General features: G+C 37.0%; 2 protein-coding genes across 3 annotated transcripts; one reads left to right on the forward strand and one right to left on the reverse strand.

The window, feature by feature from the left end:
• Positions 1-296: 296 nt before the first annotated feature.
• Positions 297-6,387, reverse strand: LOC109103177 (guanylate-binding protein 1-like). 2 transcript variants are annotated; one of them, XM_042778013.1, is made up of 12 exons: positions 6,247-6,387; positions 5,570-5,669; positions 5,208-5,404; positions 4,974-5,101; positions 4,724-4,833; positions 4,439-4,632; positions 3,775-4,020; positions 3,453-3,601; positions 3,103-3,234; positions 2,573-2,785; positions 2,040-2,142; positions 297-1,908 (listed from the first exon to the last, which is right to left on the reverse strand). In XM_042778013.1, exons 3-12 carry the CDS (start codon positions 5,398-5,400, stop codon positions 1,499-1,501), a joined length of 1,878 nt encoding a protein of 625 aa, XP_042633947.1. In that variant the 5' UTR covers positions 5,401-5,404; positions 5,570-5,669; positions 6,247-6,387; the 3' UTR covers positions 297-1,498. The 2 variants fall into 2 exon arrangements, with proteins under 2 accessions (XP_042633947.1, XP_042633948.1); XM_042778014.1 differs by having other exon boundaries at positions 5,570-5,615; positions 6,247-6,364.
• A 2,005-nt stretch (positions 6,388-8,392) lies between these two features.
• LOC109103157 (guanylate-binding protein 1-like) lies at positions 8,393-19,339 on the forward strand. The gene is made up of 11 exons (XM_019116520.2): positions 8,393-8,547; positions 11,443-11,639; positions 12,664-12,791; positions 12,985-13,094; positions 13,201-13,394; positions 13,838-14,080; positions 14,217-14,494; positions 15,287-15,499; positions 16,154-16,256; positions 16,461-16,654; positions 18,453-19,339. Exons 2-11 carry the CDS (start codon positions 11,447-11,449, stop codon positions 18,672-18,674), a joined length of 1,878 nt encoding a protein of 625 aa, XP_018972065.1. The 5' UTR covers positions 8,393-8,547; positions 11,443-11,446; the 3' UTR covers positions 18,675-19,339.
• Positions 19,340-20,138: the final 799 nt, after the last annotated feature.

Genomic DNA, 20,138 nt, shown 5'->3' on the forward strand with positions numbered 1-20,138 from the left:
TCAGCCATTGTGTTATTGATAGGAAATTAATAGAAACATCTGCTAATTTTGTTGTTAATAGCGCGAAATGGAAAATATCGAAAGAGAAGATGACCCCTGGATTAAACTGGCCCCTTACCTAGGGTAGGAAGCCCCATCCCACCAAATGTTGATATTCATGGAAAGTGACAAAATGAAAAAGTGTGTAGACATTCATCAAAAGTGCTGAGATTAGATTATGTGTTGTCTATGGTTAAGAAAAAAAATAAGGTGGGGCACATGCAAACAATTGCACAGGAAAAAGGAGATCAGAGATGTTCAGAGGAAAAACAATTTTATTGTAGAATACTGGAATGTTATATGGCACAAAATATGCTGTATGTTTTGTGGACCAAATTACATTAAGACGAAAATACATTAAGTGTTAAAGTTTTCTTCAATTTGACTTGCTATACTGATCTGGGGATTGGTCATAATGATTTAAGGAAGCCATATGACTGTGAGTTCTACAGTGCTAAGCATTTTTATAAATCTAGGCTGATCATATAGGCTGCATTCAGAAGGAGCATGATATCTGGGCTGAGCATATGTGTCTTTATATTGTCTGCACACCACAGCTTGCTATTTTTCAGTAATCCCTTAATCGATTCTTGACAATGTGTGGCCTATTACACCATTTCCTTATTGCAATATAAGTAAATTTTTAAAGCAAAAACAGGAACTAATAAATTTATTTAAACGTTAAATGGTTTCAAAACACTTCCTTTTTGCGTCTTCATATTTTATTTATTTTTTTCAATCCATTTATCAAAATATTGCAAGAAATTGTAATTGCTGATAGTTCAGTGACCCATGTAAAGGTAACTGTTACACCAGTAGGTGACAACCTATGAATGACTTTAAGCCAGACTTAATGATCTACTCTAGTCTAAGGTTTAGGAACACTTGTTCCTCCCAACAACATTCAGTAAATATTGTTCAGAATCTGGACAGATACCTTTCCCAGTTTAAGCCCCCTAACAATTTTGACAGATTTAAACATTATTCATTTCACTCAACCAGTGGAATGAGTTTGGGGTGGGACTTGCCATTTTTGTCCCATCAGTGGCAGACAGAGGCATGTTTTGGATTCAAAGTACCAGTTTCAGTGAATGCTTTTTGTGAATGCAGTGTGTCATTTCTACACCACTAATGGCACTTAATGGAATTGCAATCTGTTTCAGCAACCCAACCACCAGCTGTGTATGTTTGAGGTAGGACTACTTTTTTATCCAAACAATGGACTGTGCACTGGAAAACACATCACTGCCATTTTACAAATCCTCTGGGTGCTGCTAACGGTGAAGAAATTACATTGTGCACTTTCAAGGGTTCATATGTTCAGGATGCTCAGCTCATTTACTACCTGCTCTATAAAGTGCATGGTTTAGTAAATCATTAAAAGCTACAAAATCAGACAATCTGCAATGGAGTTATGTCAGTGAATGGAAAATATGAGACAAGGATTGTGTTTTGGGTTTTAAAGTTTCAATCCCTTTTTTAGGCTTTTCAACATTGATCTCTGCATGAGGAGATTGGGAACCATTTCTACAAGAGGGCGAAGAAATGGCATCACATAGTCCTTAAAAATGCCACCACCTCTTGAGCATTCCTTTTCATTATTTAACTTCTTTATTTCTTCCTCAAGGTTTTCAGCTTTCTGCTTAAAGCCTTTCTTTAGCATCTCCTCCCGCTCCTTCAGTTTGCTCTCAATGGCTCTGTCCCTCTCCTGCTGCTGCTGCTCCAGCTCCTTGTTGAACTTCTCCTGCATCTGTTTTACCATGTCCTCATGCCGCACTTTCTCAGTCTTCAACATCCGTTCATTCTCAATATGTTTCTCCTCTTCCTCTTTCATCTTCTGTTCCAGCAGAGCCACTTTCTCCTTCTCCTCTGAACATTCAGTCAAGATAGAAAGAGAATCAAATGATATATGATAAATTAACTTCAACTCTAAGTAATTCAGATTTAAGTGTTTAAGGTGGCTACATCCAGTGCTTCAAAAAAGCCTAATATAAACTTACTTTTAATTTGTTTCTCCTTCTCAGTGAGTTTATTATCCATGCAGAGGATGCTGTTTGCTTCAGGTTCCCGCTCTTTCAGAAACTCTTCCAGCACAGCCTCAGCCTGCACATAAACATATCTTAGACCGGTGGTTCTTAAATCAAGTCCTGGGAACATGCTAGACTGGATTGTGAACACAAAGTGTAAATCCAGATGTGCTTTCATTAACCACAAAATCCAGTTATAATGAATGAGGTTAAACAGCTAATAATCATATACATCACTTTTATAAATATATATATATATATATATATATATATATATATATATATATATATATATATATATATATATATATATATATATATATATATATTCTGATTTTGCAATGTGTAATAGGCAATAGACATTGCACTTTTGTGTTACCTGCTGTAAAATAATCAGATACTTCAGACGCATATACAAAACATATGTCAATGCCAGATATAAAAAGATCCTTATAGATGCACTTGAGTCGCATACACTCACAAATAGACACTGAAAGTATCCTTACCCTTACACCTTTGTTGGGTTCTCTGCGGTACTTTTCAACAATGGCATCTCTGTCTCTTTTATAGAGTTCATATCCTCCAGCCTGACTGTATTCTCCATCCTGCAGCCGTTTATTCATGTCCGCAAACAGATTCTTCAGCAGATCTCTGCACTTTTTCTCTGATGCCATCTGATTCTCTCCCAGCAAGTCTGTATAGCACACAGATACAGTTTCCTATAAACACATAAAAGCAGATATAAATCTCAAACATACATAAATAAACTTTCACAAAGACTGAAAGTATTAGAAAATGGGGTTTGTATACGTTGTTTGAATTAGTTGCATTAATCTCATTGATGTAATTTATGTAGTCACCAGACAACACATGAAACAATCTCTAAACTGACACATGTAGTGAGATCTTTAATACTTGAAGAAATCTAATATTCCCATTAATTCCAACGGCATTAATCTCCCAGTTACATATAAGCTAGGATGCATGCATGAGTGTACAAGTATCGAAGAGTCGATCTTATACATTTTTAACTCACCTCCAGTTTTTTCAGGTATTCAGTTTTTTCATCTTTGAATGAGCGTTTCATGAACTCAGAAGTGGCCAGCCTGCTGAATTTCTGGTGCTCACAGGTCAAATATTCTATACTGATTGGTAACATATTTTTCACCTGTAAAACATAGTGTGTGTTTACTTGAAGGGTATTTGTGCATTCATTTAAGATGTTCAAGCAAAATGGGTGGTTCTGATTTTGGAGACATATTCAAAATATTTGAAGGGGATTATTAATCTGTATAGAGACACACAGAGATGTACAGTGAAGGATAGAATTTGGAAACATGACAATATAAAAATCAAGTGAACTAAATCAGAATGCGCATGCCTCACCTCTTCCATTCCTCTCTGATATACTTTCAGAGCTTCTTGAACAGCTGCCTGGTTTTCTTGATTTGCCAGAACAACCACTGCATTGTCCAAACAGGGCACTTCACCACTGTTGATTTTGTCTACATATATCTCAACTAGACGGCCGAGCACTGACAACACACACAAACAGTTTAGAGAAAAGTAAATGCTCCATAGTATCTTCAAAACTAAATAATTGTTCAATTAGTTTATTTATTTGTTTGATTATGCAAAGCTCATACTGTATCTGAAATGTGTTTAAACATTCAAATGAATGAAACTTTTCATTTGGTAGAACACTCACACTGGCCAGTAACTATGTGTCCTCCTTTCAGTCTTTTCACGGCACTGTTTACAAACAAATGGTCACAGAAATGCTTTGTGACTTCCAGAAATTGTTGTGCAAGGTCCTGGTCTTGTAAGATCTCCAGGCGTGTCATGTCTTCCTGGGAGGTAACGGGAAACGGGAACACAAAACACTTCCGGCTAGGGAAATAACGCTTGATACATTCACGAGGCAGATTGTAGTCATTAATTTTCCTACCCAAACCTAAAAAGAGAACATCATTCATTTGCACAAATGCGTACAGCTGATGCATGTATTGTGTGTACTGCAGTATCTGTAACATCTGGATCGTACCAGTTTAGTATGTAGTCTAGATTGCAGGCATCAGTGGTTATGTCAAAAACATCACAGAACGCATATTGTATCATGGGTCAGTGAGCCTATTCATGTTTTTTCAAAGTTTATTAAATTCAAATTCTGCTCCAGAAAAGAAATGAATCTATCTGATGGGCAAGTAATTCTTTTGAGCCTTCCTGTAGCTCAAACAGTAGAGCATGGTTCTAGCAATGCCAAGATCATGGGTTCGATTCCCAGGGAAACCAAGGACCGATAATGTAGCTGAATGTAAGTTTGTTTGGGGATAAAAAAGCATCTGCGAAATGTGTAGTTCTGTCTAAAATACCTTTCTTCAGATTGAGGGCAAATTCAAGGTAATCGTCATCTGTCACTTTTTTTCCATCAATTTCCAAATCCAAGGTGAAATCTCTCACAACCCAGGTGAATGATGGGAAAAACATCACAAAATCAGAATCTTCCCCTTCCTCCTCATCTTCTGCTGACTTGATCTTGATATTCTCAGCGAGCTCAGCAACATAGCTGCAGCACATTAAGAATTATCAGCATCTTGTAAAGTGTATGTTTGTATATGTGAAAGAGGAAGTGGGTTGTGTGGCAGGTTAAAGGATACTGCAGCTTCTCCACTGCAGTGTTATCGATGGTGCCGCGGCTGTTGTACACCAATGTGCTGCTGAGCAGGACAGCCAGACAGAAGATCCAGCTGTCATTCTTAGAGTCTCCCTGAAACACAGAGTGTCTTCAGATCAAAACAACTTCATTTAGAACACAATACAACTTAATACTGCTCCTTCCGAGGTACTAATGGCAAACTGAGACTGGGAAATTATTAGTAGTAGTTAGTGAGTAGTGACTGTGCTCACTTTCGCCACGTCACCAAGTCCCTCTGTGTCCAGCAGCACCAGAGTGTGTCCTTTTTTATTAGGGTGAGGGACACACCACATCCAGATGCCTTTGGTCTTTGATTCAATAGTGCTGCCAAGAGCAAAGCCTGAGACAATTGCATTATTATTATGCAGTTACTGTTTCAGATATTGACAGATGTACACACATTCAGCTTTTATATTCTCATTATCATATCAACATTTTTCTTTCACCTGACTGTTGTCCTGCCAGGCGGTTCATAAGGTAAGACTTCCCCGTACGGTAGAGTCCCACCACAGACACCACCACCACCGGCTCATTGATCGCATCCAGAATGTCTTTGGCCTCTTTCTTCACATGTAGCTTCCCATTTTCATAGTTTTCAATGAGACACACTGGAGCTGGCATGTATTTACTACAAGACATGATCCTAAGTAAAAATCATACACACAGAATTAAACAGACTTACCATACAGTGTGCCATACATTGAGCCAGTTTGAGTCTGTGTTTCAGCTGTTATAAACTGCAGCTAGGCTGGGCTGCATCATGGAATAACAACTCTTGGTCAATTGATAATTAATTATTATTGATTACCTTATTTAGAGGCAGGTGTAGTCCACGTGGAATGTTTCTAAATTTGCTGCAGTAATTGAGGGAAAATTGCAAATCTTTAAGCCTGCGTAAACCACTGCACCTACATACAGTTAAAGAGAAACAGCTAAACACATCTTCTGCCTATAAGCTTCTTATCCTCTGCTCTGTGCAAGGTATGGACTGGGAAAAAAATGCACTCTCATTGGTCTATCCATAATGCAGGAATAGAAAGTGAAAGTGTTTTCGAATTCAGTTTAAGATGAAAAACAACAGCTCTATCAGTTATCTGAAACCCTGCTCATGGGCTCTGTAGAATAATAAAACACATGCATGATTATCTATTTATTTAGACAGAAATTATATTCCACAGTCATAACTATTCTTTTTTTCTATGGAAGCACTTCCCATCATTATCTTGCATTTCAGCTTGAATAATAGCAATACAGCAGTGTCATCCCTCTTCACTGGAACAACTGGAGAATACAGTATGTGGCGTAGCTGTTTAAGCAGTGCTGTGCTGCCCCCAGGCTACAGTATAATTTACAGCTCTTTTTACATATAGTTTTCATCAGAATTTGAATTACTACAATGGACTGTATGATTATGTGTTTTAAGAGATTTTATTTCTAATGTCTGCTATTGTAATTTAAAGAGGCGAAAAAAAAAATAGATCTTACCTCTGCTTGCCTTCTGATGGTTCTGACTGAAGCTCATGCATAAGGGTTGTGGTGGTCATTTTCGTCTCTAAAGCGCCCTCCCAGAAAGTCCGTTAAATGAGGAGATTTCCTGGAAATCATGCTGTCGCAGAATTGACTTCGTGAACAAAGTCAGTCAGATGCGGTTCAAGGGTGAGTAGATATCTGGGGCTTATCCCAGAGACATGCATGTATGAGTCAGAATACACGGATGCACTTACATAAAACACACACACACACAAAACAAACTGTATGCAGGGTGCGAGGGGGGATGTTTTATTTTTTTTCACCTTTGAACATCACAGTGGAGCCATAAATATATAGATTATTTTGGCAGCTGTTACAGAAACATTTTTGCAATAATTATTCTGATTTGACCTTGAGATTAGATAGTTTCGATATTTGACCACTATTTATGATGATAGCTACTTGGTTACAATGACACTAAAGTTCTTATTTCTGCCAGGCAAAATCAATCGTGAGTTAATGACATTTTAAATAGAATAACGTGACACAAACCTGTACATATTCAATTGCGTTTGCTTCCACCTAATTTTGATCAGTGCTTCGCTACACAGCATACAAACTTTTTACTTCAAAAGTGCGCACATTATGTATTCACAGGTTTACCTCACATTTCTTTACATACAGGGATGTAACGATTTATTCAACTCACGATTCGATTCACGGTTTTGATTATATTATATATTAAATTATATTTAAGACAAATTATGAATAAAGCTAAATGTGTCCTTTTATTATTGCTCGGACAAAATGCTGTACATTTCTTTGTGAAATTAAAATAAAACTATAATAATATACTAATATAGCACTTGCATATTATTGCTCTTTTGTTGGTTGTGATTGCTTCTATTGTCCTCATTTGTAAGTCGCTCTGGAATAAATGACAAAATTTAAATAGAATGTAAATTGCATTTTAATCATGATCCAAACAAGGATGTTGGATACATGCAACATGAGCAGTTTTTAATTTAAATTAGATTGTATAATTTCGAAATTTTGAAGCAAAAACAGATTGGTTTGACTTTAGTTTTGTGAAACTATACAGAAAAATATCCGCATGAAACTTCAGCGGACGAGCTGCATGAGACGCAGATTCACTCTCTGCCAGCAGGTGGCGCATACAGCAATTTCTTGGTTTCTGCTGTAAACATTTATGAATTTTAATATGCATTATACAGAGGTAAGATGAAAAGAAAAAAATACCATATAAACTTATACAGTAAGACAGTAAGTTCCCCTCAGACATGCATTCATATGAACTCCTACCCCATAAATGAATCGCGACTTGTTTAGCATCTCAACCGATTTGAATCGTCACATAGCCTATTTGAATTAATTTTCAATCTGCTCACAGTTAATCGTTACATCCCTATTTAAATAGAATAGAGTCATAATTTCTTAATGACTCACAAAAAGACGATTCTCTGCCGATCCATCAGTCAGTATTGCATAATCATAATTCCCACATTACGGTGACAGACAGTAGCTAAACCTCTGCGTTCTGTCTCATAATACATGCATCAGTTTATTAAATATATCTGTATTAGGGTCACAATAGAGTAAGTTTTGAGCAAAAACACTGTGTTTTAATCTCATACTGTCACGCGCGCTGATCTTTCTGAAAAGCCCTGCACGGATGAGGCGCGTGAACGAGATCACGAAACCCAGACCGTCTCTATTAAGCGGGAGCGCTGACAGGTAAAGTCCATTTCTGATTTTATTGTTGTTTGTATTGTCATGTTGCAGTATTTTACGTAATAAAAATATTTTTAGTTTTGTTATATTATATGTTTATCTATTTGTTATTTTTGTTATTTATATGCTTTGTTGGTGGTTGGTGGGATAGCATCACCCGGGGGATCTTTTATATTTTTTTTATCCCCACATAGACACTGTTGGATGTGCAGAGAGCAAAACTGCGGTTCTAATAGAAATTATTTTAATGGGCTCACGTGGCGCCTAAACTAACTCTGTTGAGTTATTTATCGGTGTCCGATACTGGTGACACCTCACCCAGAGCCTATGTTTAACTGTTTATGTTAAACGGGTGATTTCTGGGAAGCCCATAGCCTTTGTCTCGAGTGAACCGAACCAGCTTACTTTCACTTTTACTCTCGCCAGCAGCGGTGTGAGGGCATGTCTGATAAAAGACTCATAAAACAAGAAGACGGAAGGAGCCTCGGAGGATCGAGTTTGTGCGGTTCTGAATTTAAGAACTGAATACGTTTTCTGCTGTTAAAACAAGTCGCTTAGCTAACGGTCCGTCTGCCTTATTATTCAGTTTTATATATATATTTTTTTTTTTCTCCTGTGTGTAAGTATGAAATTACAGGCTAATTATTTTGTTTTGTTGGTGTTTTATGGAGTCAATATAATATCACATATATACGCAAAAAAATAAAGTTTTGCAAAGGAAAATAAAGTTTTGCAAACAAAAATTAAAGTATTGAGGAAAATAATTTTTCTTTTTGCAAACAAAAATAAAGAATTGCAAAAAAATAAATGATACCGCGCGAAAGCAATGATTTTGCAATACATATTTTCCATGGTCATATCTACAATTTTATTTGCAACACTGATTTTATTTTGCGCGTCAGTCTAGTTTGAGCTTGCGCTGCAGTTTTTCCTGTGCGCTTCATTTTTCTGCGCGTCTCGCTTTGTGGCGCTGTTTTGACGTGGGGGTGGAGTCAAGGGGCAGGGGCGTGTACAACATGCCTCCCTGGAAGTGACGTCATCGGCTCGAGACGCAGCTCACTGATCCAGGTACTGTCCAGGGGGGAAGGAAGTCGACCGGAAGTTGAAGTCGGCTGCGTGCCGACATCTTGTAGCAGAACTTCACTTGCGTTAGCATCCCATTGACTCCCCATTCATTTTGGCGTCACTTTGACAGCGAATAACTTTACATCTGAGGCGTTTAAAGACTCCATTTGTCCATTATTTATTTCTAAAAATACACGACAATGTATAAAGGGCTCCATTACCTTCTATGTTACATTATGGCCCCGTAGAAACAGTTTTTGTAAAAATAGGCTAACGATTGCGTCATAACCACTCGACTCTCTGTCGCACAGTAGAGAAATTACCGTACAGACAGGAGGAGAAGCTCGCAGGCAATCGGGGAGACGTCAAGAGGATATGGCGTACTGGTGTTACATTTAAAATACTATACAAAATAATTAATCAGAATACTTACTCCTGCTCACTCAGGCCAAAGAACTCCCCGCTCAAGCTCGCCGTCTCTGCAAGATTAACGATGGCAGTTTGCACGCACAGCTACTAGAAGATTTACATCTGTCAGACAGGTTGCTGACGTCATCAAGTTTAGTTTGAGTCTGCGCGTCAGAAACGGAAGTGCTAAAAAATCGCTAAAAACGGGCTTCATTTCCTCACTTCTTCAATTAATCGCTCCGCCACTTCCACCACTTCCACTTTCTATCTTACTGTCATGATGAGCAGATCCATGCGAGTGGATCGCTTCCTTTTATTCACTAGCATTAAAACATGCATGGTTTTGTTTTATTAACTTTATTAACAAATGTATATGTGTATTAGCAGCATTTGCTCAAGTTAAAGAAGTTGTTACCATGCACATCTGTTGTTTTATTTCTCTCGATGTGCACTCTTTTACTGGCATAAAGTTGGCTTGACGTTGGACGTTTAGATATTCGCAAATCTAGGGACCGTCTCTAAAGTTACATGCGAAACTACTATACCACTTCTCTAACGTCAATAGCATGCAAGGAGAATGACTAACAGTCATGAAAACAACTGTTAACTGTTCATCCAGGTGTCAACTATAATGCACACCTTTTATATTTTTTGATAATTATTAAAATAAACTGTAAATCAAATGTAAAATATTGCTACTTTTTATTACCGAATGGGCTCAAATTTAAAATATGCCATAATTTAAGCTCAATAGCATTTGAACAGAATGACTCACTTTCATAAAAACATACTATAAAGTGTTCATCTAGGTGTCAACTATAATGCACACCATTCATATTTTTCATAATTATTCAAATAAACTGTAAAGCATATGTAAAATATTGCTACTTTTCATCACCGAATGCACTTAAATACAAAATTTAAAGCTCAATAGCATTTGAACAGAATGACTCACTTTCATAAAACATACTGTAAAGTGTTCATCTTCGTGTCAACTATAATGCACACCGTTCATATTTTTAATAATCATTCAAATAAAGCTGTAAATCATATGTAAAATATTGCTATTTTTCATTTGAGCTTTTGAGCTTTAAATTAGTGTTTACGTCCATTTGGTAATGAAAAGTAGCAATATTTTACATATGATTTACAGTTTATTTTAATAATTATCAAAAAATATAAAAGGTGTGCATTATAGTTGACACCTGGATGAACAGTTAACAGTTGGTTTTCATGACTATTAGTCATTCTCCTTGCATGCTAATGACGTTAGAGAAGTGTATAGTAGTTTCGCATGTAACTTTAGAGACGGTCCCTAGATTTGCGAATATCGAACGTCCAACGTCAAACCAACTTTATGCCAGTAAAAAGAGTGCACATCGAGAGAAATAAACAACAGATGTGCATGGTAACAACTTCTTTAACTTGAGCAAACGCTGCTAATACACATATACATTTGTTAATAAAGTTAATAAAACGAAACCATGCATGTTTTTAATGCTAGTGAATAAAAAGGAAGCGATCCACTCGCATGCATCTGCTCATCATGACAGTACCTGGATCAGTGAGCTGCGTCTCCGGGCCGATGACGTCACTTCCAGGGAGGCATGTTGTACACGCCCCTGCCCCTTGACTCCACCCCCCCACGTCAAAACAGCGTCACAAAGCGAGACGCGCAGAAAAATGAAGCGCACAGGAAAAACTGCAGCGCAAGCTCAAACTAGACTGACGCGCAAAATAAAAATCAGTGTTGCAAATAAAATTGTAGATATGACCATGGAAAAAATATGTATTGCAAAATCATTGCTTTTCGCGCGTGGTATCATTTATGTTTTGCAATTCTTTATTTTTGTTTTTGCAAAAAGCAAAATTATTTTCCTCAATACTTTAATTTTTGTTTGCAAAACTTTATTTTCCTTTGCAAAACTTTATTTTTGTGCGTATATATGTGATATTATATTGACTCCATAGTGTTTTCTTTCGCAGAGTCATGGCGTGTGGAGGGTTCATGTCCGCTCCAGTGTGTCTCATTGAAAACGATGAAAATGGGAAGCTACATGTGAATAAAAAGGCCAAAGACATTCTGGATGGGATCCATGAGCCGGTGGTGGTGGTGTCTGTGGTGGGACTCTACCGTACGGGGAAGTCTTACCTTATGAACCGCCTGGCTGGACAACAGTCAGGTGAAAGAAACTGCTGACACGATAACTAAATGTGTGCAAAACGGCAACTTCATAAAATGAGATAATTTCGTTCATGTAAACAATAAATAGCCTATAAATTAATAATAAAGTAAAAGGTAAAATAGTAATAAAGGATTTATGCTCATTTTGTGTCCAAAAAATAATTTACTGAAAAGATGCTTTAAATAAAAATTTTGTTAATTTATTTTGTGGGGCACAAAGTAAATATGGTATATCTGTCCTGAGATGGTAATGAAGAAAAAAAATTAATTAAATGTGTACTCAGTAAATGTTTTTCTCAATACAAAATGATTTACACATAAAGCCACAAGATACATATACACATAAAGATTCTTTATGTTTACACCTGTGCACACCCACATGAATCTTCAGTCATAACAATTGGCCAATAAAACCTGTTTTATTTTACTTGGAGTGGTTGAGATTGTATAACCAGGTGACTAATACTCGCTTAATCTCAGTAACCTCCAATTATCTGACATAATCATGCTCACAGAATCATGACCAACTGAGTAAAGCATTTCAATAATGTCATCGGTAACTAAAAAAAGTAGAATGATGCTGCATTCTCACCACTGAGTGCTGATGTACAGTATGCCCAAGGTAACTGGCATATTTGCCAAAGCAACAATAAAAAAAAATAAAAAAATAAGTGCACTAGAAAGCTGAAATTATTAAGCAGTTTTGCCATCAGTATTCTCTTTAAAAGAGGAAGAAATAGAGAAAATATTTTTTATATTGAGAAAATATAAATCAGGTTGTGTTACCAACATGCAGGAAACCATATTATGTGGTTAGCATGTGACAATCATAAAAAAGATAATGAAGTCACAGAGAGGATATCATGGAGTTGCTTTTCTTAGAAATAGTATAGGCAATGTCTTTCAGAGAAAACCGACAAAAATTTCTTCAGTTCTGGATTGGTGTCTGGAATTTTAAAAGATTTGTTTGTCATTTTGAACATCCTTATTTGTAATTGATTTTAATAATATGATTGTCTCAGGCTTTGCTCTCGGCAGCACTATTGAATCAAAGACCAAAGGCATCTGGATGTGGTGTGTCCCTCACCCTAATAAAAAAGGACACACTCTGGTGCTGCTGGACACAGAGGGACTTGGTGACGTGGAGAAGGTGAGGAGGAAGTAAACAAAGCATCCATAGCAATGTTATCTCTATATAGCAATAAAATCTACCATCACTAGATGAGAAGATTAACTGCACACAATTATTAGGACTTTACATATCAGTTCTAAAATGGATGGCCTTTACTACTAAATCTAATAAGTGGCCACTTACTGGTGCTCACATACTTTTGATATTTCAGGGGGATGAGAAACATGACACATGGATCTTCTGTCTGGCAGTTCTTCTCAGCAGTACTCTAGTGTACAACAGCTTAGGGGTCATTGACAACATGGCACTGGAAAAGCTGCAGTATCCTTTTCACACACACATATATGACGTATTCAGAGTTAATAGTTAATAAACACAGTTAATAAATGGCACCAGTGTTATTCCTCCTAAACAGTGCTGAATGTAGCTATGTTACAGAGCTGACGGAGAACATTCGTGTGAAAGCAGAAGTGAGTCAAGACGAGGACGGGTCGACAGATTTCATGCGTGTTTTTCCATCATTTGTCTGGGCTGTTCGTGACTTTACTTTGGAACTGAAAAGGGGGGATAAACTAATAACATCAGATGAGTATCTGGAGGGCTCATTGAAACTCAAACCAGGTGAGATAAAAAGTTGATATTAAACACATACAGGACATACTCTTTTACTAACAGGCATAAATGCCATCACAGATGATTTTTGTCTTGTTGAAAAACATCAAAAATTCACTAGTCGTAATTGCAGAAATGATGACTGCTTTCAAAACATGGGATCTTTGGTTTGTCTGAAAAACCGATTTCTCAATTCAAATTAATGGAGTTGAGCCAATGCTGATAGATGGGTTGCTAAAAGAAAACAGCAGTGTTGAAAGTTCAAAACTGCCAATCAAGCTACAAATGGCCTACTAAAACTTAAAATAGGATAGGAGAATATGTTATAACATTTCAAAAACAGCACCTTTAACAGTTTTAGGTATAACATAAAAGTGTCCATTGTATACAGTAAATTAGCACTCATAATATATTCAGTTATATATTGTGATTCTATAATTATCTTATTTTAGGTAGCTCATCTCAGAATGAGCAGTACAACCTGCCCCGCCGTTGTTTGCGACATTTCTTTGCGGTGAAGAAGTGCTTTGTGTTCCCTCGGCCAGCTAGTACGCAAAACATGAGAAAAATGGAGAAACTGACCGAGAAAGAACTGGATTCAGAGTTCCTTGAACAGGCAAACAACTTCTGTTGTTACATCTACAACAATTCAGAGCCAAAAACCGTCACTGGAGGCCAGACAGTTACTGGAACAGGTGCGTGCCTTCACAAAATCTCCTCAACAGAACAAATTTATGACAGTTGTGAATCTCTTTTGAGAACCAATAATCAATGGACTGTGTACCAAAAAACATACAATTGACTGAACTATGGATTTGTGTTTCCTGACAGCTCTAGGTAATCTTTCTGAGGTTTATGTGGAGGCGATACGCAGTGGTAAGGTTCCATGTCTGGAGAATGCAGTTGTGTCTCTGGCTAAGATCCAGAATGTCTGTGCAGTGGAAAAGGTCATGCAGTTCTACGTGAACGAGATGCTCACCATAGCTCAGCTTCCTATGCGCCCAGAAGAGCTGTCTGACATCCACAAAATTGCAGAGAAGAAGGCCATTGAAGTTTTCATCACCATGTCCTTCAATGACATTGACCAAATCTACCAAAAAGAGCTCATGGTACAACACCATCTGCATACACACCAAACAAAGTTAGGGACAAACAGGAAAACAGTGACAAGCAGAGATAAACATGGAAAGATCAACTTGAAACATAGACTATCTGAACTATACTGAGTCCTAATTTGCATACTTCCACTATGCTCTAAATGTACATATTACACAATCAGTATGTGCTTCTATTGGCGTTGTCAAGTAAGAAGTAGTAGAAGGAAAGTTCCAGGTTCAGTACAAGAGAAGCTCAATCAGCAACACCAGTGGCAAAATGTTGATTAGCATAGAAAATATTTTTTATATTTTCATCAGTTATAAAAATAATAATAATAATAAAAATAAATCATCAGAAATGCGGTCGATAAAGCTTAAATTGAACTGGACACATTAATTTGCAAAATGCTATGACCATTTCTCATCAAAAAAAATCAAAAGAGAACTATCACAGACTCCTTTTCTTTTGCAAAAATCTGCAATATTATCTAAAAAAATGCATGCACAAACACACACATTAAAAAACTCAATGAAACACGAATTCTGAGTATGGGTCACCATACTTGGCTGTATGTCACTTTTTTTTTTTACATTTATGCACATGTAGTGTATTGAAATCATTTAATTAAAAGTATTTAAATGCATGAACCTTTAAAACGTAGAAAACTTACACTACACTTGTATTTATTATAGTGAATGTGCACAGATTTAAGTAATGGAGATTTAATCCAAGTACAATATTCCGTCTTTATGATTAAAGTGTAAACAGTTTTGCTCAATCTCTAATTTCTTCTCATGATTTAGGGGAAGATTCATAATGAATATCAAGATATGTGCCAGCAGAATCATGAAGCATCTCGCATTCAGTGTGAAGAAGTTCGGCAAGAGGTGTTTGGCAAGCTGGAAAAAAGCTTTTCTGATGGATCATACCTGAAACCTGGAGGATACCGACAGTACAGAGACATGCTCACACAGCTGACCAGTGACTACAGAGCAAAAACACACTCACAAATAATGGTACATTTGAGGCATGTATGCTTTTGCTCACGTTTAATTGTTTGGGAAGGTCACAACAGCACTGATAAACATCTTTAATGCTGACGTGATAACAGTCGTGAAACTGAAACAATGAAAACATTAACTCGGGTTAACCCAGGTTTGCAAATCTATATGCTGTTGTTATTTTCCTTGAAGCACAAAACTAAAAATTCTGAAGAATGTTCATGTTACTTTTTATCCAAATAACTGTTTGTAATGATCAGAGCTGTCGAACTTTAAAATCTGGAGGGAAAAAAAACACAACAACAACACCATGAATGACTAATGAACTGATGTGCAATATTCCAAGTTATTAGATGACATTCAATATGATATGGCTTCAGAAGATATTTAATATAGTGCACAAGACATATGGGCAATATTTATGGTACTTTATGGTAAATAAATGTTTTCATTTTGGAGCTTGACAGCCATGGTAACTACAAACTGTCATTTTACGGAAAATAGCAGCATCAACTGTCCTTGTGAAAAAAATAAACTCCATGTTGGTTTTTTCACGTAAATTATTAAAATTTTGATTAAAAATTTCCTTCCTTTAAGTATGATTTGTTGCAATCACAACAAAACTCCCATTGATGTTTTGAATGATTAGAAATGTGTTTTTCCCCACAGAGTGAGGAAGTGTTGAGTATTTATTTGAGAGCAAAGGAAGAGGCTGGAAATATGATTCTACAAGCTGACCAATCTCTCAGTGCAGCGGAACAGGAGAAAGAGGGTACAATTCAAATCAACTGCACACATTTCTATCAATCAAGGCTCTCAATGATACACAAGACAGTACAATGACTTAAATTAGAGCGCAGAAGAGTAAACAACAGATTTATATACATGATTAATATACTGTTTAGTAGCAGTAATTCAGGCTTTCATTACAATACCTGTTTTGTGTATTGTCTAAACTTTCACTTTTTCAATACAGTGCAAAGCCTAAAGAATGAGATTCTGAAGCAGCGGCAAAGAGGTCTAGAGGAACAGAACTTGTTACAGAAGCAGGCGTTTAAAGACATGGAAAGAACCCACGATGAGTATGTGAATCAGATCATTAGTCAGATGAAGAGAGAGCAGGAGAGAATGAGGAGAGACAATGAACAAGTCCTGGAAGCAAAACTGAAGGTAAAACAGGATATGTCACATGTTCAATGCTGTGCTTAAAGGAGTACATGGAGTCTGTAATACCAATGGAATCTGTACATGTTTGGCTCAAGGTTAGAGGAATATTTATTGTAATGTTTTTGGAATATAAACTCTGTTTATGGTCAAGATTAAGAATAGCCATTCTTAAAGGGATAGTTCACCAAAAAAGGAAAATTATGTCATTAATGACTCACCCTCATGTCGTTCCAAACCCGTAAGTCCTCCGTTCATCTTCGGAACACAGTATAAGATATTTTAGATTTAGTCCGAGAGCTTTCTGTTCCTCCATTGAGAATGTATGTACGGTATACTGTCCACGTCCAGAAAGGTAATAAAAACATCTTCAAAGTAGTCCATGTGACATCAGAGGGTCCGTTAGAATTTTTTGAAGCATCGAAAATACATTTTGGTCCAAAAATATCAAAAACTACGACTTTATTCAGCATTGACTTCTCTCCCGGGTCTGTTATGAGCGCGTTCACAACAATGCAGTTTAGTGATATCCGGTTCGCAAACGAATCACTCGATGTAACCGGATCTTCTTGAACCAGTTCACCAAATCGAACTGAATCGTTTGAAACGGTTTGAATAAACAATAAGCATTAATCCACAAATGACTTAAGCTGTTAACTTTTTTAACATGGCTGACACTTCCTCTGAGTTCAAATAAACCAATATCCCGGAGTAATTCATTTACTCAAACAGTACACTGACTGAACTGCTGTGAAGAGAGAAGTGAAGATGAACACGAGCCGAGCCAGATAACGAACGAAACATTGACTCCTTCTCGAGTCAAGAACCGTTTCTGTCGGACGCATCCGGTTCGAGAACCGAGGAGCTGATGATACTGCGCATGCGTGATTCAGACTGACACACAGCGCGTCTGAACCGAACTGGTTCTTTTGGTGATTGATTCTGAACTGATTCTGTGCTAATGTTATGAGCGCGGGTAAACTGAAGGCTTGAATCAAGGGCAATCATCGCCAATGAAGTCATTACGTCGAGCGCAAAAGAACTGGTGAACCGTTTTCTTCAACCGGTTTATTGAATCAAACTGTCCAAAACGAACCGGTTCGCGGAAAAGAACAAAACTTCCCATCACTACCGGTGATCCGAAAACCGATGCAACCGGTTCTTGACTCGAGAACGAGTCAATGTTTTGTTCGTTATCTGGCTCGGTTCAGTCAGTGTACTGTTTGAGTAAATGAATTACTCCGGGATATTGGTTTATTTGAACTCAGAGGAAGTGTCAGCCATGTTAAAAAAGTTAACAGCTTAAGTCATTTGTGGATTAATGTTTATTGTTGACGCGAACCGTTTCAAACGATTCAGTTCGATTTGGTGAACTGGTTCAAGAAGATCCGGTTACATCGAGTGATTCAATCGCGAACCGGATATCACTAAACTGCAGTGTTGTGAACGCGCTCATAACAGACCCAGGAGAGAAGTCAATGCTGAATAAAGTCGTAGTTTTTGATATTTTTGGACCAAAATGTATTTTCGATGCTTCAAGAAAATTCTAATGGACCCTCTGATGTCACATGGACTACTTTGAAGATGTTTTTATTACCTTTCTGGAAGTGGACAGTATACCGTACATACATTCTCAATGGAGGGACAGAAAGCTCTCAGACTAAATCTAAAATATCTTATACTGTGTTCCGAAGATGAACGGAGGTCTTACGGGTTTGGAACGACATGAGGGTGAGTCATTAATGACATAATTTTCATTTTTGGGTGAACTATCCCTTTAATTCAGTTGCTGTTTGTGTTGCAGGAAAGGGAAGCTCTTCTACAACAGGACTTTCAGCAGGAGGCTGCCAGGATGCAGAGAGAAATTGAGAACCTGGAAGCAGATATGAATAAACAGGAAACATCCCAACAATCCACACTAAGCAAGGTTGTGGAAGGTATCGGCACTGCGGCGACTTTTTTGTTGCCGGGTTTTGTTCCTAAAGCAGTTGGTTTTGGTCTGTCCATGCTTTCAAAACTGTTTTGAAAATGGATACAGTATTGTGGCAAGCAGGGCAGGGCCGACTCAGCTCGAGAGCCGTGGGAATTTAACTAGGCTGGTGACGTGAATCCTAATGAACATCACCTGCACGCCACATTCGAGACCCACGGAGGAGCTCCCGAAGGATAAGAGAAAGAGCGATGACAGTGTGTTTATTTTATAATTAAAGGTTTATGTTTAAATGTTCGCCGGTTCCCGCCTCCTTCTTTCCGTAACAATGAACTTTGTTACAGATATGTTATGAACTATGATCAAAGTTGTTATCAGAGTGACTGCCGTTTTCCATTTTATGTTAAAATGATTCACAAAATCTTTGAATCCTGATGTAAACTTCCTTGGAACCTTCCAATGATTATTTTGAAATTATGGCCAATATCTGTGTCCAGTAACAGCTTTGTTAGTGAACAATAGTGTGGTATCTAACAGACCAAATGTTCTTAAACTCAATTAAAGTGTATTCACTTTTTTTGTTTTCTTGTAATCAGATGAAATGCTATGCTGTGTATTTTGACATCCCTGTATGCTGAATGTGGTGACTGCAGTTTTCTGTGAAATATAATAAATAATTCTTTTGATTCAGGTTGACTGTGTATATATGACAATGTATCCTTGGTACTGAATAAACCTCTGAAAAAAGCTTGAACACGGAACACTCCTGTGTCGAGTCTGTTTCTTACTGTGGCTGTACATTCCTGATTGAAGTGGCTGAAAATGTAGAAATATCTACTTGGTATTTTTAAGCAGCCTCAAAATACTTTCACTACTTCTGAAAAAAAAAAAAAAAAAAACTACAACTGATTTAGATTTTAAAGTAGCATAATCTGTATATTTGAATCACATGTTTAAAAAAATGCCAAAATACTACCAAAACCTATTTCTGTGGCAAAACCGCCAACTGTATAAGGACTACAACTACAAAGATGCACTTGATAAACTGGACAACCATTTAAGTTCTTACATACCAGTAGCAACACAGCAAGCTGCATTGAAAACAAAAAGGTGGTATGACTATAGTTTTTGTAGAAGTTTCTTCAAGTCATGTCACCAAAGACCTTATTTTACACATAAATTAAAAAAACCTTATTCTAAAACCAATAGGCAATTCCTGAGAACACATATGAAAAAGTAGCATTTTGGTCTATAAATTTATGGCACTACTTAAGAATGACAAGGTTTTCAGTGTACATGTGGCCATTTCTTGTACTCTGTTCATAGTTAAAAATAAATAAATAAATAAATAAATAAATAAATTTAAAAAAATGAATGGAGACAAGATTGATTGAAAGTGAAAGTGTTTTTAGATTCAATTCACGCTAACAAACAGCTCCATCAGCTGAAACCCTGCTCATGGGCTCTGCAGAATAATATGTGCATGATAGTTTATTTATTTTGACAGAAATGTTAGTCCACAGTTATAACTATTAATTAGTTTTTTTGTTGTTGTTGTTG

Source organism: Cyprinus carpio, chromosome A2, assembly GCF_018340385.1.
Source record: "Cyprinus carpio isolate SPL01 chromosome A2, ASM1834038v1, whole genome shotgun sequence".
Classification (NCBI taxonomy): Eukaryota; Metazoa; Chordata; class Actinopteri; order Cypriniformes; family Cyprinidae; genus Cyprinus; species Cyprinus carpio.